This window comes from Musca domestica, unplaced genomic scaffold, assembly GCF_030504385.1.
Source record: "Musca domestica strain aabys unplaced genomic scaffold, Musca_domestica.polishedcontigs.V.1.1 6, whole genome shotgun sequence".
Taxonomy (NCBI): Eukaryota; Metazoa; Arthropoda; class Insecta; order Diptera; family Muscidae; genus Musca; species Musca domestica.
In genome coordinates, this window is record NW_026712363.1 from 20850519 (window position 1) to 20875688 (window position 25170).

General features: G+C 35.0%; 2 protein-coding genes across 5 annotated transcripts in view; one reads left to right on the forward strand and one right to left on the reverse strand.

Moving 5' to 3' along the window:
- Positions 1-4497, forward strand: part of LOC101889422 (uncharacterized) — a 35355-nt gene extending 30858 nt beyond the window's left edge. The window contains exons 3-6 of the mRNA XM_059129161.1: positions 768-828; positions 3611-3685; positions 3893-4135; positions 4247-4497. Coding sequence (XP_058985144.1) covers positions 768-828; positions 3611-3685; positions 3893-4135; positions 4247-4337 — 470 coding nt within the window. The 3' untranslated portion in view covers positions 4338-4497. The remainder of the gene's footprint in view (positions 1-767; positions 829-3610; positions 3686-3892; positions 4136-4246) is intronic.
- An 11297-nt stretch (positions 4498-15794) lies between these two features.
- Positions 15795-25170, reverse strand: part of LOC101887805 (glycogen-binding subunit 76A) — a 49802-nt gene continuing 40426 nt past the window's right edge. For 3 of the 4 annotated variants that reach the window (XM_005185568.4, XM_011295068.3, XM_005185569.4), the window contains exons 2-3: positions 18497-18699; positions 15795-18414 (exon numbers count right to left, since the gene is read on the reverse strand). In XM_005185568.4, the coding sequence (XP_005185625.2) occupies positions 16708-18414; positions 18497-18664 (1875 nt within the window). In that variant the 5' untranslated portion in view covers positions 18665-18699 and the 3' untranslated portion in view covers positions 15795-16707. Of the gene's footprint in view, positions 18415-18496; positions 18700-22921; positions 22941-25170 lie in introns of those variants that run through there. The other variant, XM_059129310.1, reaches the window with a different exon arrangement.

Here is a 25170-nt window from a genome sequence, read left to right on the forward strand (position 1 = left end):
CACATCACATGCGTAATATGCACTCCACAACAATGATATTTGATACGGATTGAAAATACCTCTGCGAGAATTTATGAATATCGGTTTAGATTTGTATATATCTTCGATATACATTTTCATCCCATTTTACGGTTATTGTCCACCATATCAGCTCAAATTGAATAGATTTTTTCATATTCAACCGCATTTTTCCATTTGATGAAAATCGGTCCGGTATGTCGAATGCTCCAATAAATACCTTTTAAAATGATTCTTATCGAAGTCATATCATGCACTATACAGCAATGTTATTTGGTTCATATTCACATAAATTGCCAATATAAACTTTTTTGTTACGGGAGCTCTACTAAATATGCATAGTGGTTCCGTCCGACTTTCGACCTTTCCTTACTGGTTTATAAATATAGATTGAGTGTATTTAAACCCATGTATTATCAAAACTCCCATTCTATTTCCCAATTTGTTTTTTCAACGAGTAAAAATATATATTTAGCTGTATTTTTATTGACTTATCTTAGTTTAATTAAGAAAAATCCTCTACTTTCAATTTACCCCCCACAAATCATTAAATTCGTTCCATACTCGTAATTTAGTTCTAGTCTGTAATTCGAACAACTTAATTAATCTGCGATACCAGCAGACACTGCCATCGTAACTAAACCAATATCATAAATATTGTAATCCTTGTTGTAAATGTATTGTCTCGTCAACCAACTGCCATTAAATGGAATATTTGAAAAGGAAACATGTTTTTGATTTAATTTCAGTTATTTGCGGCGTTGGAGTCGATGTCTATGTGCATGGGTATCAGGCGGGACTATTGATATTGTAAGTATACAGCAAATATTTGCTATTTGTAATGTATATCTATGGATTTAGTAGTGAGCGGATAATTGAGAAAGTGGTATAAGTGGGAGATAGTAAAAAAACAAAATTGGGTAGCGACAAATACGAGCAGTACTCATACATTGAAAGTAGATTAAGAGATCCAAACGAAAACGAACTCTGTAGAATTGTACTTTGACAGAATGAGGATTTGACAAAGTTCAGATTTTTTAAATTTTACTCGCGGAAAAAAGATACTAGCGAGAAGTAGTACTCTCCACTCTTTTGTATTATGTTGGAGGGCTCGCCAGTACTCAACGTAATATTAAACAAAAAACCTGTCTTTCTTTTTCTGCCTCAAAAGAAATAAATTAAATTAAAGTTCATACAGAATTCTTGGACCCTGTCGAAGTATTTTAGCTCAAGGAGAAAAATTTTGTCGTTACACTTATTGGAGGGATATCAAAAAATAAGATTATACTCGATTTATTTTCAATTCTTTCAATAAACTTCGGCTCGAATTCGAATGAGTTTCACATTTGTCCACCAACTTATTTCTTAAGGCTAGAATACACATAATGTTAGAGTCACATGTAAAGCTACTTTTCTACATTTATTTTAAGCATTTTAATAACATACCTTAAGGCGCTTCACACAATTTATTCGTGATGGAATTCAAGCGTGATAGTTTGATTTCTTTTTATTTGGCCGGAAAACCACAAGTGGCTATCGTTAGAGCACTCCAGCATTTAAATGTGAATAAATGATGTTGGACATATCGCAATATTCCATTAGGCAAAATTGAAAAATGAGCTCGAGGTTAAGCCATTAAAATTCCAAAAAGTGCAAGAACTTACACCGCATCAGAAAGAAAATAGACACAAAAGAGCTAAAGAGTTGCTTTGCTTGGCCGAAAGTGGTGAAATCCCGAATTTGGGTTTCTCCGATGAGAAAACATTCGTGGTCCAGCAGTTTGTAAACAAACTAAATGATCGTTATTACTTGCCAAAGAGTTCAGCTGAAAATGTGCACCACCGGTTGGCCACCAGAATTGGTGATAATATGAACTGCCATAATAGCCTATGGTCGCTCTCCGCTCATATTAATTGACCGTGGCATCGGAATAAATGTCGAATATTATCTCGAAAATATTCTGGAGGGTGTATTAAAGCCTTGGGCACGCAAACATTTTGGCCGCAGACCTGGGACATTCCAACAGGACTCAGCACGCGCCACCCAAGAATGGTTACAAAATGAGGTTCCTCGCTTCATTTCCAGCGCACAATCGCCACCAAAATCTCCAGATACCAATCCGTTGGACTATTGTGTCTGGAGTATTTTGCAAAACAAGGTTGGCACTAAAAAATACCAAAGTGTCGATCACCTCAAGCAAGCGCTTCGCCAGGAATGGACCAAAATATCGCAGAGCAACATTTGGGCAGCGTGAAACGGTTTCTTTTGCTGTTTGAAGGTCATAATTCGTGCCCAAGGTGACCAATTCGAAAAATTCTAAACTTATTCTAAAATTTGATGCTATTTCCGACATTTTTTGCTTTCATTCAATAAAATTAAAAAAAAAAATAAAAAAAATTGTGGCGTTTGACTTTGTTTCAGTTGTTTTTATCTCACCTTGGATATCATTTCATACGGCCAAAACGTGTCGCATCAAAATAATGGTTTTAGACCCTAGATCTCTTTGGACCAAATCCGTCTTAGGACATTTGGAGTCGATCTAGCGATGTCCGTCCGTCTGTCTGGCTGGTGCGCACGGTAACTCTCGAAGAGAGTATCCGATTTGATCGAAACTTCGGACATCGTAATATTATTGTCGAACTTAGATCGAGATCCGAGATGGGCAATATCGGTTCACACCTTCTGGGCAAAGGGGAAAATATCGGTCCACTCCATCTGGTACCTCCCCACAAAGGTTCAAAATTATGAATATTCATGAAGCGAAATAAAAATTCGATTCCATTCAGACTTGGCACATCGGAATATTTCCATCAACCCAATATCTGTTGTAAAGATAGTAGAGATCCGACCGTTCCCTGTGGTACCTCCCACACAAAGGGCCAAAGTTTTGGAGAACCAAAACGGTCATAAATTCCGAAATAATCATCCGCTTCTCTTCAAATTGCACAAATCACAATATTTTTACTATCCCAAGGTCTGGTGTGAAAATGGGATATGTTGGTCCATACCAATATTATTATGAAGTATAAAATGAAGTATGAAAATAGAATACTTCGGTCGCCTATATCTGGTTCCTCAAGCACATTTTAACATTTTCTAAAAAATTATCACATATCTCATGTAAATTAAAGGAAGTAACCAATATAGTCCAAACCTGATACGTCGCAGTATTTATATCATATTTATTTAGGTCCGATACGAAATTGCCAATATTGGTCGGAACCTATCCATAGAGGGTGAAAAATTTGAATAATCATAACAGAAGTCAAAATATATTTAAATAATCGAGCATTGGCTGAGAGTATACATCTATCGGCAAAACCGACTGATTCTTTTTACCTTGTTTTTGTATAATTTTTTAGTACTAATTTAACATTTTTTACCTAACTGCACTTATACCACTTTCAAAATGAACAAATACAATATTTAATTAATAGCCATGGTTTTCTGATTGTCAATTACAGACAATTGTGGTTGTTAATCTTCGACATCCATAATTTACTTGATTTTATATTTAATCTCACTCCCCCACTCACGCTCACGCTCTCTCTTTCTCATTTCTCTCGTTTGTTTCTTCGATTTCTCCGTGCAGGATTTCATCAATAATTATTTTATTCTTTGAAATCAAATGGGTCATAACTCTTTTTCTTCAATTAATATTTGGCAAGTAAGCAAAAATGAAAACAACAACAGCAGCAATAACAACAACAACTACTACTACTCAGACAATTTAATAGTTGTTGTTGCTGCTGTTGTAATATCTGTTTAACCTCCTGTAGTCTCTGTGAACTTTTGAACACAAAAGCAAATTACTAACTAATATCCAATATCCGTCTCCTTCCTCCTCACCCACCACCACTCCTCCATCGTTTAGCGATAACTATTCCAAGTGTTTACGTTGCTGGGAGCTGAGCAAATACTTCGGCAGTTGGCGTCTATCCCTGCCGTACCTTACAATTGGCATTGCTCTTATGCTGTGGCCCCACAATTTATGGCTGAGCTATGTAGCCGGTGGTTTACTCATCTTGGTGGCAGTGCTGCGGCTGTGTCTGGTCTTTCGCTTTAGCAACACGATAAGCAAGGATGAGGGTCTTTTGCCGCAATGTGATTTTGAAAAGTACGTACATAGAAGTGTTCGCAAAGCAACGCTATGCCTCCGTGTAATAAATCTATCTAAAGCTCTTTACATTTGTTAATTTTTAAGTTTTACATTTGTCTCATTTTCCAGAGTTGACAGTGGTCCCGATATCGCCGAAGAGGGATTTGTTGAAATTGGACCCAGTCTGGATGAAGATGAGGCCTTGGATGATGTTTGTTAATATTTGATGAATTGAATTAAGTAATAAACATTTATTATTACTATTGTAATTTGTAGTTGTATAAAATAGTATATTAAGAGTAAATTGTACTTATACACACAGAAACACACATACACATACACAAAACCAATTCACAAACAAACAATCTTACATTGCATTACATTAAAAAAATATTGTAGTTATATACCGAAATGCAAGAGCGAGGCGAGCTTTTATATGTTAAAGGAAAGAATTTGGAATCTATTTATTTTTGAAGAACAATTTTGAAAGTTCAGGCTTTAAAAGGTAGGTACCACATATACATAATCTAATGTGGGATGTTACAAATAACCTCGATATTATTAAAATAGGAAAGAACAGTTTCATATTAGCTATACCAAACCGGAGACCTGGGTTTCAGCTCTTGTTCTGTGAAAATGTGAAATTGAAACTTTTATAAGGGAATGAAATGTGAAATGGAAAATATTATAAGGGAAATATTTTTCATTTCATATTTTTATGGACAAAGAATCCAGTTCCTGTAGTGGAAAATTTTTGCTCCTGTAAAATATTTTGCACGCATGTTTATTTTGCCAGTAGGCAAGGAAAATGCGTCATGTAGGGTCACGTTTTCACCTCCCGATATTTGGTACTTTGATGATTTTAGCGACATTATTCACCGGAATTACTTCAAATTTGGTATTTGAAATTCGAAATAGATACTACAGCCTAAGACAGAATATTGTCTGTGCAGGTCCACGTTTTCGTACAGTCCCCATATAACGGTACCTCCTATATTCGGTATTTTGATGATTTTAGCGACATTATTCACCGGAATTGTTTCAAATTTGGTAGTTGAAGTTCGTAATGGATACTACAGCCTTTGACAGAAAATTGTCTGTGCAGGTCGACGTCTTCGTATAGCCTCCATGTAATGGTACCTCCCTATATTCGGTATTTTGAGTATTTTAGCGTCATTATTAACCGGATACTACATCCTATGACAGAAAATTGTCTATGCAGGTCCAGGTCTTCGTATAGCCCCCATGTAACGGTACCTCACTATATTCGGTATTTTGACGATTTAAGGTACAATACCCACCGAAATTGTCTGAGATGTCGTATTTGAAGTTCGTAATGGATGCTACAGCCTGTGACAGAAAATTGTCTATACAGGTCCAGATCTTCGTATAGCTCCGATATAACAGTACCTCCCTATATTCGGTATTTTGATGATTTTAGCTACATTATTAACCGTTAATTTCAAGTTTCGAATTTGAATTTGGTAATGGTTTATGACAAACAATGCCTATGTAGGTCCACATCGTATAAACTCCAAAATAACGGCTATATTCCGTATTTTTAAGATCTTAACAGAATTTTTTACGGATTTTAATTTTTTAAAATTTCCAAATTCGTTCCAAATGGTGGAGGGTATTCAAAGTTTAGCCCGGCCGAACTTACTGCTTTTTAACTTGTGGCATTCTCTTTTGGTTGTGTATGTATACGCAAACAAACATCAGCTGAGTAGAATTCATATTCTCCTAAGATAATAAAGACTAAGGCCGGTTATAACATCTTTCCGACTGATAAATGTTGTCGAAATGTTGTCGGACATATAAATCGTTTTTCGTTATTGTAAGTTTCATTTATATATGAACTGTCCTATAAGAAAATAAGTCAAATCATCGTCATTTTATCATTTAACGTAGTTTACTGAAGTCATGCTGCCATATTTTGTATATATACCCTACACCACATTGTGGTAAGGGTATTATGTTTTTGCGCATTTGTTTGCAAAATGGCGAATGAAGCAGGACAGACCCATAGTTACTTTTGAGGATCTTCATAAGATCACTTTCGGAGTCGATTTATGCATGTCAGTCAGTCCGTCTGTCCATGTATTTTTGTGAACAAAATGCAGGTCGCATTTATTATCCGAATGAGTTGAAACTTTTCAAACAATATTTGTTTAGCCCAAAAACGAACCCTATTGAAATTGATGAGAATCGGTTTAAATTCAGATATAGCTCCCATATATATCTTCAACCGATTTCGAGTTAATTGTGCACCAAATGACCAGAAGTTTGGCACTTCCGACCGAATTCAAAGTCAAACGCCATAATTTTTCTATTTTTTTTGAATTTTATTGAATGAAAGCAAAACATGTCGGAAATAGCATCAAATTCTAGAATAAGTTTAGATTTGTTCGAATTGGTCACCTTCGGCACGAATTATGGCCTTCAAACGGCCAATGAAACCGTCACACGCTGCCCGAATGTTGCTCTGCGGTATTTTGTCCCATTCCCGGTGAGGCGCTTGCTTGAGGTGATCGACACATTGGTATTTTTGAGTGCCAAACTTGCTTTCCCAAGTATTGGTATCCGGAGATTTTGGTGGCCATTGTGCGCTGCCATTGAAGTGAGGAACCTAATTTTGGAACCATACTTTGGTGGCACGTACTGAGTGCAATGATGCTTGAGTTCTGGTGGTCAACCGAAGGTGAACATTTTCAACTGACTTCTTTGGCAAGTAAACACGATCATTTTGTTTGTTTACAAACTGCTGGACAACGAATGTTTTCTCATCGGAGAAAACCAAATTCGGCAGTTCACCACTTTCGGCCAAGCGAAGCAACTCTTTAGCTCTTTTGAGTCTATTTTCTTTCTGTTGCGGTGTAAATTCTTGTACTTTTTGGAATTTCAATGGCTTTACCCAGAGCTCATTTTTCAATATTTGACGAATGGAATATTGCGATATGTTCAGCACACGAGACATTTTTCGGCCACTACGACGCGGTTTTCGATCAAGTCGTTTCTTTACTTTTCGAACCATTTCTGATGATGTTGCTGTTTTCTTCAGTCCATTTCCTTGACGTCACTGGGCTACGCTACTAGTATCACGGTAACGAGCAATGGTACGAGACACAAAAGATTTATTCAAATTTAAATGCTGGAGTGCCCTGACGATAGCCACTTGTGGTTTTCCAGCCAAATTTATAGAAATCACGCTTAAATTCCATCACGAATAACTTTTTTTCTGGAAAATTCTCACCAAAATTATTTTGTACGCTTGTAAACAATATAATGAGCTGTCACTGGAATAATTTTAACAGCTGTCGGACGAGTGGCTTGGAAATGACAGCAGTCTGAAGTTGGTTGCAGTTGTTTCATCTCACCCATTCAAAACCTTTAATAGCGCTTTTATGGCATTACATCTTATATGGTGGGTTGATTATCACGGATAACCTAGGTAAAGGTATTGTATTTCATGATGTACTTAATGCTGTAAACATATTACAATCACTTACGAATGATAAACTGGAGCAAAGATAAACAAACAAACTACCGGCAAAAACTTTGTGTCAATCGCTTCCAATAATGTGGAAAATTTATTCTAGTTTCTCACCCGATATTTGGTCCTTATAAATTAAAATACTTGCGATTAAATATTTATCTCTTGTTTTATTTATCATTATTTATATTGCAATTGCCATCTTTTTTCCGTTAGCAATAACATTGTGAGGTATATTTTGTTTTGTCGTAAAACGAATATAACTCTTAATCTTAATATGTATATATATTTAATTTAATTTCAAACGTAATAAGTATTTTTGTTTGTGTAAATGAGGTATTAATTTTCGTTTAACCTATGAATCTCTATCAGGGTTAACCTTGAAAATTCACCAATCACAATAAATTAGACCATGAATAACATACGTGAAATTTATTGTGATTGGCTAATTATGGCGCTTAATCCGGATGCAGATTTTGCGTGTAAACGCTTTATGGCGTCTCCAACATGACGTTGCTTTTATTATTATTATTATTACTCTCTTAGTTATCATAACCATGCTCGTCTAATTTTATAGTGGGTGCATCTAACAATTTGTCTCCACCGTCTGTCATTTCGAAATTTCTTCTATTCAATTAATCATAAGTTCTCTTAACAGGTAGTTTTGTTTTTAAACTAAAAGTTTACACGTTTACATATAAATCTTTATCGGTGTTAACTCTGATAATTATCCACTTAATTTAATTTTAATTGTTCAACTATTCACGTTAAACCGGGTAAAGATTTCACATGTAAACGCTTTATAAAATGTCATACTTAACAAAAAACGTTCCAGTTTTTATTACTTTTTTTGGAGTGCCTAACATTCAATCTCAGTAACAAGTGTTTGCTTTTTTTTGTCTTAAAACTATATAAATTTAATTTTACTAACGTTTTTCTCTTGATTTTTTTAAATCCTATTAACAATTTTTCATAGACATAATATAAGAGTGTAGTATAATATAATATTATTTTTAATGTAAATCTGTTTATCAGACTATATATGTATGATTTTTATTCAGTTTATAGGTTGCTTGATTTAATTTAAACATTATAAAAAAAATTCTTAAAATATATTCAAACAAATTAAAAATATAAAAAATTTTACATTTTGATATTTCAAACAAATAAAAAATTGTAAATACATTATACGAAAATGCCAAAACTGTTCTAATTATAAGAATATATAATAAAGAAGTATTAACAAGTTAATACCCTCCGTCATTTGGAACGAATTTGGAGATTTTCAGAAAATAAAATCCGTTAAAAATTATGTTAAAATCTTAAAAATACCGATTATAGCCGTTATATTTGGGTCTACACGATGTGGACCTCGGTAGGCTTTGTTTGTCATAAGCCATTACCATATTAAAATTCGAAACTTGAAATAAACGGTGAATAATGTAGCTAAAATCATCAAAATATCGTATATAGGGAGGTAACGTTATATCGGAGTTGTGCGAAGACCTGGACCAGCATAGGCAATTTTCTGTCACAGGCTGTAACATCCATTACGAACTTCAAATAGACATCTCAAACAATTCGGGCGGGTATTGTACCTAAACTCGTCAAAATACCGAATATAGGGAGTTACTGATGTATGGGACCTATACTAAGACCTGGACATGCACAGCCAACTTTCTGTCATAGGCTGTAGTTCCCATTACGAACTCTAAATACGTAATTTGAAACAATTCCGCTGAATAATGTCGCTAAAATCATCAAAATACCGAATATAGGGAGTTACCGTTATATGGGGGCTATACGAAGACGTGGACCTGCACATATAATTTTTTGTCATATAATTTTCCATTGGAAAATGTGGCTAAAATCTTTAAAATACCGAATTTGGAAGGGTACTTTTGTATGGGGGCTATATGATATCGTGGACCTATATAAACAACTCTCTTCCAGAGGGTAAAGTACCCAGAAAGAACTAATTGTGTGGATTTTCAGACAATTTCATTGGAAAATGTGGCTAAAATCATCAAAATACGATAGAGCCTCGAACTTGACCTGCCTGCAGACAAAAGACTGATCTGTGCAAAGTTTTAGCTTCCTATCTTTATTCGTTTTGACTCTATCGTGATTACAACAGATGGACAGGGCTAAATCGTCTTAAAATTTTACGCTGATCAAATGATTATTTCGATGATTTACAAACGGAATGACGAATTTAATATACCATCCATACTATGTATAGTGGAGGGTATAAAAAATAATGTCAGATTTTGCAGCTTCATTGTCAAAAAAAAAAAAAAAATAATCATAACCAAATAAATAAAAAATCTTTCTCTCTCAAATCGCTCTCTTTTACGGAACATTTGCGTTAGCAGATCACTTCCAGTAGCACTGTTACTGATTTCATGATAACCAGACAGAACAATTACCAAAGATTTAATTAAGCCTCCCAAAAGTATGCTATTCTTTTAATCCTCTTCTTAAAATCGAGTGCCCAAAAATGTCATATCTCGTACAAAATATTCCTTAGCAAGACCATGGTAGATTTAAGAAGGTAAAGACATGTTTGCAATTTTTGTATACCCTTCACCATAGTATGGAGGGTATATTAAGTTTGTCATTCCGTTTGTAACACCTCGAAATATACATTTTAGATCCCACAAAGTATATATATTCTTGATCAGCAAAAAATTCTATGCCGATATTGCGATGTTCGTCCGTCAGTCTGTCTGTGGAAATCACTCTAACTCCCGAACAAAATGAAGTAGATTGATAAAATGTTTCTCAAATGTGTATTATGTCTGCAAAACTTTCGGTATTGAAAATAGGTGATGTAGGTCCACGTGTTGGTATAGCCCACGTATAATGGTAAATCCCTTTTTCGGTATTTTGATGAATTTTGCGACATTATTAACCGGAATCGATTCAAATTTGGTATTTGAAGTTCGAAAGGGATACTACAACCTAAGACAGAAAATTGTCTGTGCAGGTCCACGTCTTCATATAGCCCCCATATAACGGTACCTCCCGATATTTGGTATTTTGATGATTTTAGCGACATTATTCACCGGAATTGTTTCAAATTTGATATGTGAAGTTCCAAAGGGATATTGCAGCCTAAGACAGAAAATTTACTGTGCAGGTCCACGTCTTCATATAGCCTCCATATAAGGGTACCTCCCGATATTCGGTATTTTTGTGATTTAAGCGACATTTTTAACGGGAAATGTTTCAAATTTGGTATTTGATATTCGTAATGGATACTACAGCCTAAGAGAAGAAAGTTTTCTGTGCCGGTCTACGTCTTCGTATAGCCCCCATATAACGGTACCGCCGATATTCGGTATTTGGATGATTTTAGGGGCATTATTTACCGGAATTGTTTCCAATTTAGTATTTGAAGTTCATAATGGATACTACAGTCTGAGACAGAAAATTGTCTGTGCAGGTCCACGTCTTCATATAGCCCCCGATATTCGGTATTTTTGTGATTTAAGCGACATTTTTAACGGGAAATGTTTCAAATTTGGTATTTGATATTCGTAATGGATACTACAGCTTAAGAGAAGAAAGTTTTCTGTGCAGGTCTACGTCTTCGTATAGCCCCCATATAACGGTGCTTTCCGATATTCTGTATTTTGATCATTTTAGCGAGATTATTTACCGGAATTGTTTCAAATTTGGTTTTTTGAAGTTCGTTATTGATACTACAGCCTCAGACAGAAAATGAGCCATGTAGGTCCACGTCTTCGTATAGCCCCCATCAAACGGTACCCTCCGATATTCGGTATTTTGACGATTTTAGCGACAATATTTGCCGGAATTGTTTCAAATCTGGTATTTGAAGTTCGTAATGGATAATACAGCCTAAGACAGAAAATGTGGGTCCACGTCTTCGTATAGCCTCCATATAACGGTACCCCCGATATTCGGTATTTGGATGATTTTAGGGACATTATTTACTGGAATTGTTTCAAATTTTGGTATTTGAAAGTAATGGATACTACAGCCTAAGACAGAAAAGTCCATGTCTTCCTATAGCCCCTATATTGGGTATTTTGGTGATTTTTTTTTTAAGTTTCGCATTTGAATATTGTAATGGGTTATGACAAAAGTTGCCTATGCAGCTCCACGTCGTCGTATATACCCTATAATGACTTGATTTTTAAGACTTTAAAAGTATTTTTAATTAATTTTTTTAAAAATTGCCAAAATCTTCCTAAATGGTGGAGGGTATTCAAAGATCAGCCCGGCCGTACTTATAGCTTTTTTACTTGTTTAAAATTATTCATTTGACAATTAAAATTTGTCAATTCATTGAATACACAGAAATCAGAGATGGGAATCTGTTTTTTATTCAGCGAAATTAAATTACAGAAAAAAGCAGAGATGGATATTATTATTTGAAAAGACTTTACCTTCTAATTTTTTACCACGGACAAGACTTAAAAATGAATCTTTCGGCATTTTTAATTTATTGAATACCTCCCTCCTTTACTAGCGATTACTTGCCTTACTTGTCTCACTTTTAATTAACAGTTTTCGGGGTTTGCTGTGCAGGCATCCAATATTGGAAACAAAAAATTTGTATAACAAAAATAAAACAATAAATTTATACTATTTAGGAATTGCTTTAGTGTAAAATTAATAACTTTTAAAGTTTTCTGTTTTTTGTCATATCGTTACATATATTTATTTATCAATAATATTAATGTAATACATATGTTTGTATGTATTTTTGTTTTAATTTTATTTTTGCTAGGCAAAGTTGATGTAATTTAAGTTCCGTAATTTCTAAATTGTTATTGTATGTATATGTTTTGTAATATAATTGCAATTTTTGTTGTTGTGTTTTTCTTTCTCTGAGGTAGTTGTTTAATTTTTCACATTGTTTGCAGGTAGCAGTTATTGTGGCTGGTTGTAGGGTGGATTAATTACAAATTTTTGTATTAAATATATGTTCAATGATTGTTATTAGTTGTTTTTATTTAGTCGTTATAATTTTTCTGTTGTTGGTGTAAATATTTCTCAAAACACATGGAAGGCTTATTTGCTATACATATAAACAATAGTTTTGTTTTGAGTTTAGTTTTAATATTCTTTTCCCTTGCACCTCTCTTGATTGGGAACCAGTTTTAAACTTAAGAAAACACAAGAAAAAAACTCAAAAATTGTTTTTGTTTAAAAATATGTTTGTTATATTTATTTATTGGTTGTGTGTATACTAAAGGTGTTTATGTTTTTTTTATACATACTAAATAATAAAAAAAAATAATGAAATAAAATTAAAGAATTATGTAAATAATTTTGCTTACAATTTAATACGGTGTAAAAATATTATTTTGTGCTTTTTTCCATTTCTTTGTGAAAAAAAAAGGAAATCTAAACAATGAGTCAAAACAAGTAACAAAAATTATTTTATTTTTTTTTAAATAAAAAATATTTATAATCACAAACAAATTTAATAAAGAAAGTTTTACAAATAAGGCATATAAGACAATTGTGTTTGGCATTGAAAAAAATATAATTAAAATTAATTTGCATGCCGTATAAGTAGTGTCGTTAATCATACGGCACATTAAATGTTCTGAGTATTAGTGATGTCGTTACTCATACAACCCAGTGTACTCAGAATAACAGATGTGGACATAAATGTTATATAATATATGTTAATAACACATTTACAAGCAAAATCTCTACCTGTATTAACTTAACCTAACCAATTGACCAATCACCATAATTTTATTTTATATTTTCTATTGTCAAATTAATTGTGATTGGTCAATTATTAAGGTTAATATTGTTTTCTTTCCAAATTATAAAATTCCTATGTAAAGTTTCCTTATATGCCACTATTAATCACACTTTCTCTATTTGTCGCCAGAAAAGTTAAATAAAAAATATAAAACTAAATTAAATAAATTAAAATAAAAATGATATAGAAATTAAATAACTTAAAGAAAGGAGAAATATACTACGAGTACTAGAGTTTATATCGAGATTATTTGTATTATTTCTTTAACGTTTTCATTGTTGTTGTTGTGGTTTTATTGCAACGGCGGGCTTCATAGATTTTTTTTTGTACAAACAATTAAAATAATCTGATTTTAAATTTTATTTTAACCCCATTTCTTTCGTTGAAATTACAGTCATTACAGGTGAGGGGCATTGGGTTGATTTCGTAAAAAAATATTTATGTGGTTGTATTTGTTTTTATTTCCTGAGAGTTGCTATTTACTTATATGTGAGTGAGTTAATGTTTTTTTGAGGAGGCGGGGATACTGTAATTTCAAGATTTGATTGGTTTGGTTAAAGGTTACACAAAGAAATATATTCAAAGGCAGAAATATTTTCAAAGTTATTTTAAAAGTTCGTTTACACACACAAAATCTCTACCCGGGGGGTTAACCTTAATCATCAATCAATCACAAAAATCGGTCTTTATAAAACATACCATTAATTGATTGTTATTGGTCAATTATTGGTATTAATCGGATCAGAGATTTTGTATGCTAATGCCATGTTTACGTTAGAACTTTTTATAGGGTTAACCTACTTTGAGAGGATTTATTTGAAGTAAAAGTAATGGATATGACAATTTAAATCCAAATCCAGTGGGTTAACCCTCATATATATAAACGTACTATAACACACTATAATTTTTCTATTCATCGACAGAAATCCCCTTACAGTGGGTCTATGTAAGGTTTTGTAATGGCATTTTTACATAAAAAACCTTACCTGGGTTATCCCCGATAATTGACCAATCACAATAAATATAACATATGTTCTCCATGGTAATATTTATTGTGTTTGGTCAATTGTGAGGGTTACCCTGGGTAAAGATTTTGTATGTAAACGTACTTTAGGCATATTATTCACAATTCTTACTTTTTTCATTTGAAATTCGAAATATGACATTTGTAAGGCGAATTATTTTATTTGTAGTTCGAACAAGCATATCATAGGTTTTTTGAGTTTCAAGTACAATAATTCTAATTACAATTTAAATAATTCGGATATCAAATGGAATAACTCCAATTAAAAAAAAGCTGCATGCTAGGCCGGGTCGAATTCGGAACGAATTTGGAAATTGGAAACAATTCCGGTGAATAATGTCGTTAAAATCATTAAAATACGGAATATATGGAGTTACCGTTACATGGGGGCTATACGATATCGTGGACCTATCTAGAAAATACTCTTCTAGGGAGTAAAGTACTCTGAAGGAACTCCCTGTGTGGATTTTCAGACAATTCCATTGAAAAAGACTTAGACCTGAATTCGCCTCCTGTATAACCGCATTAAGTTTGCTCTTCTTCATTTTTTATGGACTCCGAGCAGAAAAACGCTAACGCTGAGAATACATAAAACGCTTTTTTGACTGGCTTAAGTCATCGGCTGGCCTCTTCGTAGAGGAAGAAAGGAGTTTTAGGTTGACTTAGTTCGATTTTGGCCCTATGCTCCTTTGTTCTTTTCCGAAGGAGCCACCCGATGACTTAAGCCAGTCAAAAATGCGTTTTATGTATTCTCACCTTAAAGGTAGCAGCTTGAAGTTTTCGCATGACACATCATAAAGCAAAGTCAGAGCCGTACTCGGATCCTGGGTACATAAGCAGCTTGAAGTCTTCGCATGGCATATTTTGTGACATATCATAAAGAAAAATCAGAGCCGTACTAAAATGCCTAGCCGTGATGCCAAGCTGCTTATGTAGCCACATCTAGAGACTGAAATTGCCTCCTGCGCGACCTTATTAAATGGGACTTGGTTCGAACACAATTTTTAATTTTTTACAATTTTAAATAGCATTTTAAATAAAAATTGATATAATGCAGAATTTTCCATAATGTAAACGCTGCATTACGACTGCACACAGTTTGCTGAACAAGCGATTATATATTGAAGCATAATTCTAGGCGCATACAATAATAGAAGTAAAGACAAAGATTTGTTTTTCGCCTTATACAAAATACCTACTTCGTTTGAGGCCGGAAATGACATCGATAGCCTAAATTTCATATTTAGATTGACGCACACATATTCCCGGATTGAATCAGCCCAATAATCTGTCTGTCGAGGACAACGAGGACGTACTAAATTAACAATTATTTTTCATTTTTTTAAAGATGAGAATGCATGGATGGTTTTTTTTAGACATAAGTCATTGGCAGGCTTATTCGCAACAAAAAAAGGGTTACGAAGAAACCAGCCTATGACCTATGCTTGAAAAAATTCTCCTTAAGATGCAGATACATAGAAGGTTTTTTTACTGACTTTAGCTTTTGGCTTATTTTTTCGTAAAAGAGTAAAGGAGTTTTAGGTTGACTTAGTTCCATAATTTATACTTGTTCACCCTACGCTCCTTTCTTTCTTTTACAAAAAAACCAGCCGATTACTTAAGTCAGTGAAAAATGCGTTTTATGTGTTCTCACCTTTATGTATTCTCATCTTTTGAAGGTCGCACTTATTCAAAAACATTAGGTCTATCTGGTTATCCAAAAATGTATAACAATTATTGCAAATTGTTACTTGAAGTCGTCTGTTAAAAAAAACGTTCTACAAAAGAAAGCGATTCGAAAGAGAGAGACATTTTGAAAGGGTTTTTTTTCACTGAGATATTGCTATACGGTTAACAGTTGTCGGTTAACATTTTACTTTTTTTACAAAAGGGAATAAAACTTCCTTTCTCTTTCAGAAAGAAGATGCTGGATAATTCTTGCAGAAAAAGTAGTCAGATAGACCTATTGAAAGTTGTGACCATTAATCCTATCACTTTCTTTTACATCAGTAACAAATTCAAACTTTTCCAATGCTGAAATCTTTACATAATTCTCAAATTTAAACAATATATTATTACCCCTGACCTTCAAGTAATTTGTGTAACCTTTAACCTTTTCCTTCTTTTCACATTGTTTTTTCTTTTTTTTTTTGGTTCTCGACTTATGGACAAACGCTAATTTCCATGAATTATTTACCTTCCCCTTGCTTGCTCTTTCTACCTTTCCTTTCGTTCAACATGTGTTGGCATAGTGCAACATTTTACACCGTTTTCTGTGTACCATCCTAATTCTTTGCTTTGTTTCGCTTATCTTCTCTTCAATAGAACGAAGTGCACCAGGCATCTCCGGCCGTTGGACTTAGTATCCCGACCAAATTATTGTTGTTTGTGTGATGTGAGGGCATTACCGGTGGTGTAATTGTCGGCGCTGCCGTTGGCAAACATTGGAAACAGTAATTCGCACCATAATTATTATCCCAATACTGTTGACCCTTACACTGGAACCGCACGGCGAATTCCAAACGTTGTCCCACATGCAACGAATTGCCGAAGAGCACAAACGAAAACTTGTCCGAAAAGCCATCGCAGGTGTTCTCTACATAGTTTGCCTGTAGATCAGCATAGCTACGCCAACTATCCAGGGTATAGCGTATGTGCACAGATTTATGAAAGTCCAAATTGCGGACGCGCACACTGCCCGTAATGGTGTGATTGATGTTGTCGGTGACGGCGGCATTCTCCAGCGAGACCTGCTTGTCTTTGACAATGTCAAGGAAATTGGGTAGGCCGCCCGGCTGCTGGAACAGAGGCATCAGGATTTTGTCGGTTTTGGGGCCCAATTGAATGGGTGGCTCATTGTCGAGGATTTCCAAATCCTCAAAGGCGGACTTTGGTATGGTGGGTATTTCATTGAGGAACGTTTTAACATCGGCCAAATCAAGGCCCAAAACATCGGCAAAGCGTACAATCTTTTTGCGACCTGGTGTGCCGGGTGGAGTCTTGCCCGTTTTCAGAGATGAGCAACGTTTTACCCGCTGAGGTCGACTTTCATCCTCATCGTCTGTGGTGTCCAAATGTGAGGTATTCAAAAGTTGTTTCTTTACATCGTTGCTGTCTTTCGCTTCATTTGGTTTCTCGGAATTTTCCGCACATGCCACTACGCCGGTCTGCGTGTCTTCCTCTTTGGTTTCTTCTGGTGATTTTTGCAGTTCACAAACTTCGATTTTCAAAACCTCTTCGCCATTCTCGGCATGGCCATTAACAATGGTGTGTTCCACAGCAGTCTCTTCATTTTCGGGTTTCGTCTCAGTCGTTTCCGAAATCTCTGCCGAGGATTCGGTTGTGGCACTCTCTTCCCTTTCCTGCTGTGTAACATTCTGTGATTGTTGTTGTAGTTCTTTGAGGATTTCATCTTGCAGATGTTTGTCGCCGTTTTTGGGCTGATTTGCACTTTCAATGTCAGGACCTTCACTAGGCAGTGGCTTTTTCACATCCTTGTAGGTGGGCTGTGTTTTGTCGCCCTCATTATTGACCGTTGGAATTTTCAAGGGCTTGTTAAAGAGTACACAGGCATGACCATTACAAACCGGCAATGGTTGCTCATCTTCATTCACTTGCATGCCTCTGGGAAAGTCCACCTCATCGCAATCTTCCTTGTGGTGTGGCTGACAGAGATGCGACTTTTGCTGTTGACTTGGATCGCTCTCCGAATTGACATCAAAATAGGGACCATCTGAGGAACTGTGAGAACTGGCGGCAGAGGCACAGGCATATCCCGATTCTGCTGCCGAATTGTGGGGTGTATTTGAAGTAGATTCTATTAATCTTAAATATTCACATTCATCCACGGGACTGCCAGGACTTTCCAGTTCACAATCGAAATCAAAAAAGGAATCGGATTCATGCCGCAAGGGTTGTAGATCTGTCACAGTTTGGCCACCATCATGGCCGGAGACCCAAGTATTTTTGGGTTCTCCATTGACGACTATGGGTTGTTCATCACCAGAGTTTTCGCTATCGTCAGCCTGTCATAAAAAAGCGGGAGAAAAACAATTGTTATTATTTTTTTCGGGAGAATCATAAATCAATCATTCAGTTATACATCACCTGTGAGCCTAACGTGCGCAACTTTGATGATAAACGGCGTGCAAATGCCTCGGCCCGACCTCTACATGATGACATGCCTAGTGTGGGTATTATCGAAATGAGACTGCAATTATTGGCGTCGGGCGTTCCACTGTAGTGTTGTAAGGGCAAATCGCCTGGACCGTTCATTTACGTCAAACTTTTAGCGATTTCGTTTTGCCGAACTGCAAAAAAAAGAACAAAGATTTTTATTTTAGTATCTGTTGTTGTTGTGATGTTCTTCATTTTCTTCTTCTTCTTCGTAATTTTCATTTTCTGCTGTTTTTAAAAATATATTTTTGGGCAAATTTTTATGAAATCATTGAAATTGTTGACCGATTTTTTTTTTTATTTTCATTTCATTATATTTAGTATATGTTTGTATGTATGTACACACATATGCATATATTTGTGTATATTCACATATATTGAGTATATTAATGATGATCCATATGACATCTTTACAGTATAGCTAACAGCGATGGGAGATGGTGTGAGTAATGATAATTTTGTAAGATATTTTCAGTCTTCAATATTCTCAGAAATATTTGAAATCACAAAAAATTGTGAGCAAGGCCTATAGCAGTTGTGCGATTCTGCAAGATATTTTTTGAGTTACCGACAAAAATCGGTAAAATTAAAATGGGTATAATTCCGGTAACTAACGATTTTATTGGGAAGTTAGCGACCAAAATAAAGTTGTCACCAAATCCTACCGAGCGCAACAGTGATGTGAACTTTAATTTAGACTTTCCACTCATAATTTAGCGTTCTAATTTTACCGATATTTTTCGATAGCTGAAAAAATGGATTAGAGAATCTCACTACAGGTCGGATAAGGGATCGCTTTGGACAACAATTCGACAATGACAACATAATTAGTTGTCAGAAGGGCTTTAAGGGTAACCCTATATAGGCCACGTGGATAAACAACGATTTAGCTTGCTGTGAACCAGCTGGCATCCGAATAAATTAGGAAACATGAAGAATACTTTTAAATTACGTTTGGTCTTTCAGACTGTTCAATTACGAAGATGTGCCATAACACTTTTGCAAATCGTCTACCTACTTGAACAGCTACACACAAATAGTAATCTTAACAAAAAACAAGTTAAAAAGTATTAGTCGGTTTTGTCGACAGATTTATACCGGATGAGATAAAAAACTGCAAAAAAGTCAAACGCCATAATTTTACCTTTTTTTAAATTTTGTTGAATGAAAGCAAAAAATGTCGGAAATAGCATCAAATTTTAGAATAAGTTTAGATTTGTCCGAATTTTGGCACGAATTTTGGCCTTCAAACGGCCAATGAAACCGTCACACGCTGCCCGAATGTTGGCCTGCAGTATTTTGGCCCATTCCCGGCGAAGCGCTTGCTTGAGGTGATCGACACTTTGGTATTTTTTAGTACCAACCTTGCTTTCCAAAATACTCCAGACACAATAGTCTAACGGATTGGTATCCGGAGATTTTGGTGGCCATTGAGCGCCTGGAAATGAAGTGAGGAACATCATTTTGCAACTATTCTTGGGCGACGCGTGCTGAGTGGGATGGTGCTGAGTCCTGTTGGAATGTCCAAGTTCTGCGGCCAAAATGTTTGCGTGCCCAAGGCTTTAATACACCCTCCATAACATTTTCGCAATAATATTCGGCATTTATTCTAATGCCACGGTCGATTAATACGAGCGAAGAGCGCCAACCAAAGGTGCACATTTTCAGCTGACCTCTTTGGCAAGTAAACAGGATCATTTTGTTTGTTTACAAACTGCTGGACAACGAATGTTTTCTCATCGGAAACGGAGAAAACCAAATTCGACAGTTCGCCACTTTCGGCCAAGCGAAGCAAATCTTTAGCTCTTTTGAGTATATTTCCTGTCTGTTGCGGTGTAAGCTCTTTTTCGACCACTGCGACCCGGGTTTCGATGAAGTCGCTTCTTTACATTTCGAACCAAGGAAGATTTATTCACTTTTAAATGCTGGATTGCTCTAACGATAGCCACTTGCGGTTTTCCAGCCAAATATAAAGAAATCACACTATCACGAATAACTTTTTTTCTGGAAAATTCTCACCAAAATGCTTGTGTACGCGTGTAAACATTATAATGAGCTGTGGTTGCAGTTTTTTCATCTCACCCTGTATATATTGGATTTTCTTGAAAATATTGGTGTGACGGTTTCATTGGCCGTTTGAAGGCCATATTCGCAGCGTGTGACCAATTCGAACAAATATAAAGTTATTCTAAACTTTGATATTACGAATGTGAGGGACTTTAACTCCAAATTGGTTTAGACATATATGTGGGAGCTTTATCTGAACCAATTTTCACCAAATTTGAAGCACATGCTTCTAGGCTGAATACGGTCGGAAAGGCCATAATTCACTCCTTTTGGGCTGAAGTTAGCCATTAGGTGCACAACAAAAAAGAAATCGGATAAAGATATATATGGGAGCTATATCCAAATCTGAAAGGATTCTGAGCTTGTATCTGGTATCAAAAATCAATGGTGTGGAGTGCATATTACGTTTTCGAGGGACTTAAACCACAAATCGAATGAAACATATTTTGGGAGCTAAAGCTATTCTGAACCAATTTTCACCAAATTTGATGTACTTGCTTCTAGACTGAATTTGGTCGGAGGAGCCAAAATTCAGGTCATTTGTACCGATATTGTCTATTTGGTGTACTATTAACCTGAAATCGGTTGAAGATATATATGAGAGCTATGTCTAAACTTGAGCCGATTCACACCAATTTCAATAGGGTTCGTCCTTGGGCCAAAATTTCATCTCAATCGGATAATAAATGCCACCTGCATTTTGTTCACAAAAATACATGGACAGACAAACGGTCGGACTAACCGACATGCTTAAATCGACTCAAAATGTGATTCTATGAAGATCCTCAAAAGTAACAATGGATCTATTTCGCTTCCTTCTCCATGTTACAAACAAATGCACAAAGACATAATACCCTTACCACTATATGTGTTGTAGGGTATAACTATTTGGATACGAAACAAGTAAAAAAGCTGTAATGAATATCCTTCACCATTTGGTACAAATTTGACAATTTTCCAAAAAAACAAAATCCGTTAAAAATTATGTTAAAATCCTAAAAATACCGAATGTAGCCGTATATTAGGGTCTATACGACGACGTGGACATAGGCATAGGCAACTTTTGTCACAAGCTATTACAATATTCAAATGAGAAACTTTTAGCTAAAATCATCAAATTAGCGAATATAGGGAGGTACCATGGGGGTTATAAAACGTAGACCTGCACAGACAATTTTCTGGCATGGGCTGTAGTATCCATTACGAACTTCAAATACAAAATGTGAAATAATTCCGGTAAATAATGTCGCTAAAATCATCAAAATACCAAATATCGGGGGGTACCGTGGTATGGAGGCTATACGAAGACGTGGACCTGCACAGACAATTTTCTGTCATAGGCTGTAGTATTCATTACGAACTTCAAATATTAAATTTGAAATAGTTCCGGTAAATAATGTCGCTAAAATCATCAAAATACCGAATATCGACCTACACATGGCCGATTTTTTGTTTTATATTGCAGTATCTATTACGACGTCGCTACGCAGACGGACAGACGATAATAATAATGATAATAATAATAATAATAATAATAATAATAATAAAAATAATAATAATAATAATAATAATAATAATAATAATAATAATAATAATAATAATAATAATAATAATAATAATAATAATAATAATAATAATAATAATAATAATAATAATAATAATAATAATAATAATAATAATAATAATAATAATAATAATAATAATAATAATAATAATAAGAATTACAATAATAACTCCCTTTAAAAGGGAACTTAATGTCCGATTTTCCTAAATTTGTTGATCCGTTAGTTTGAAGAGAACCGGAAAATAATTTAACATTTTACGAGAGTTATTACTATTCAAAATGATGACCCTTCTTGGGAGAGATATTTTGAAGAGATATGCTGCCCTACATCTTATCACAGGTACTCCTTTGGAAAAGGAAGATCGATAAAATACATGGCGGGCCTAAGACCAATACGTCCAATGTATTGTATTGTGGGTATATGAATCTCAGCCGAAACATATACAAATTGTAATATATTTTTCTGGAAATTCCAGCAGTCTCCTCCCAAAATTCTGATGAAGTCTTCCAGTATCACGAAAATGCAACCGATAGCCTTAACTATGGAATTATGGGGGCGATATTGCCGTGTTGAAAATCACCGAAAACCGAATTCGAAGTAAGACTATGTATGCTGTGGTCACTCAGATCAGATGTAAGGCACAACGTATATTTTTTGAAATTTAAGGACGCAATCAACCCGCCCACAGCAATTAATTCAATTATTTAAATAAATGTACATTTACCTTATATTAATATAATAATGTCGGCCAGAATATATATTTTATTATAAATTAATTAGAATAAATGTCACAGGGAAAAAAATAACAACCTTAAGTTCTTGTGATCGTCGACCAACTAAATTAATTGATCTATCGAGAGGCAAAATATAGACCAAATATTTTCGAGAAAAAAAAATAAAAACAAACGTGTCTGAGAATAAAAAAGTGGGCAGGTCTTACAAAAGAAATCACGTGCCCCATTACTAGACTGTAGTCACACCCCTTTTATTTTGCTTTCAAAAATGTAAATAAGAAGATATCTAATATAGAATTACATTCTATAATACAAAACAAAAAAAAAATACATATATAAATTAAATACAAAATATCACAATTTCAAAATTAAAACGGCGATTATACCAATTGGAATGCATTCTCGAAGGAGAAAGAAAATCAAAAATAAAGATTTGAGTTTTCAACTCCTAGATTCCACTGCAGATTTATTTTTTTTTTTAATTTTAACAAAAACGAAGTGATTGTCTTAAAAATCTAACCACATGACTTTCTAGAACGGATGTTTATAAACGGCCACACATTGTATGCGACATTTCGGATTTCATCCCCACCCAGTATTTGCTAATTTATTGCCTGGCTATTCATTATTTCGTCTAAATTGCCAATATTATATAAAAAAAAAAAATAAAATAATCAAATAAAAATATTTCAAAATTTCAACAATGAAATCATTCATACAAACGGCAAATAGAAACAAAACTTCAAATGCATCAACGTCATGCTAAAAGAAAACAGAAAGCCAAAAGAGACAGAAAGCGAGAGCGAGAGCGAGGAAGAAGAGATACATCAATTTGACCAGATGTAGAAAACAGGGAATTCGAATATATATGCATTTGCATAGATAAACACAAATGTTCCCCAAAAAAATAATTTATATAATATAACTACAGTATGTGGTAGGTACTGTGCGATTGATTGATTATATGCTAGACCCACCAGACCCATCCTAACCATACCCTACACCACATAGTGGTCAGGGTATTATGTCTTTATGCATTTGTTTGTAACATGGAAAAGGAAGTGAAATTGTTACTTGTAAGGATCTTCATAGAATCACTTACTGAGTCGCTTTTGCATAAAAGCCCGTCCATCCATCTATTTTTGTAAACAAAATGCAGGTCGCATTTAATATCCAATTGAGATGAAATTTTCCCGAAAATATATTTTTAAAATATATTTTTGCCCAAGGACGAACCCTATTGAACTTGGTGAGAAACTGTTCGTATTTAGGTATAGGTCCCATATATATCTTCAAATAAATTTTGGGTAAATTGTGCACCAAATGTCCAATATCAGTCCAAATGGATTAAATTTTTGCACATCGTGCTGGATTCAGTCCAGAAGCAAGTACATCAAATTTGAAATTTGAAAATTGATACAGATATAGCTTTAGCTCTCACGTATATGTTTCATCTGATTGGCGTTTTAAATCCCTCACATTCGTAATATGCGCACTCTACAGGAATTATATAGGGTTGCTCATATTCGACGGACCTTTGGGCCCATTCCAATCGACGAGGCTTGTCCGCAGGCAACATTCTTTGCGTCAATTGAATTTTGTACGGGAACAAATGCAAATCAATGCGAATAATCCGTTGTAAAGTGGACCGAGCCATGCCCAACTGCTGAGAACGGCGTTTTTGGGATGTTCTTGGGGACCTCTCAACACTGGCTCGTACGGCAGCGATATTCTCGGCCGATCGCCTTGGTCGACTTTTATATGGCCTCTTCGGATTAGAAAGAGCCTTACCAGTCGAAAATTTTTCGTATAAACACTTCTAACATTTTTTAATGTTTTAAAAGCACGTTGAGTTTTCACAATTGACTTCTTCTGTTGAATGTAAATTTCAACTATTTCAGAGCGCTCGCGTGGCGTGTATTGGTTCATGGTAAAAATCTGCTTGGACTGACGCTTCAAACGCGATATGTCATTAAGCGATGTGACATATCTGTCAAAAGTTATGGCGTTGCCAGATGGGTCCGTCGAATATGGGCAACCCTGTATTTGGTACCAGATTTATCGAGATGGGATAAGATTAGGATATAGCTCCCCTATATATCTTTATCCGATATCAGACTTATTGTGCACCAACTGGCCAATATCAACCGGCATACCAACCGGCATATCCGGTTGTATTCAGTCAAGAAGCATGTTCATCAAATTTAGTGGAAATCAGTTCTGATCCACAACAAGGATA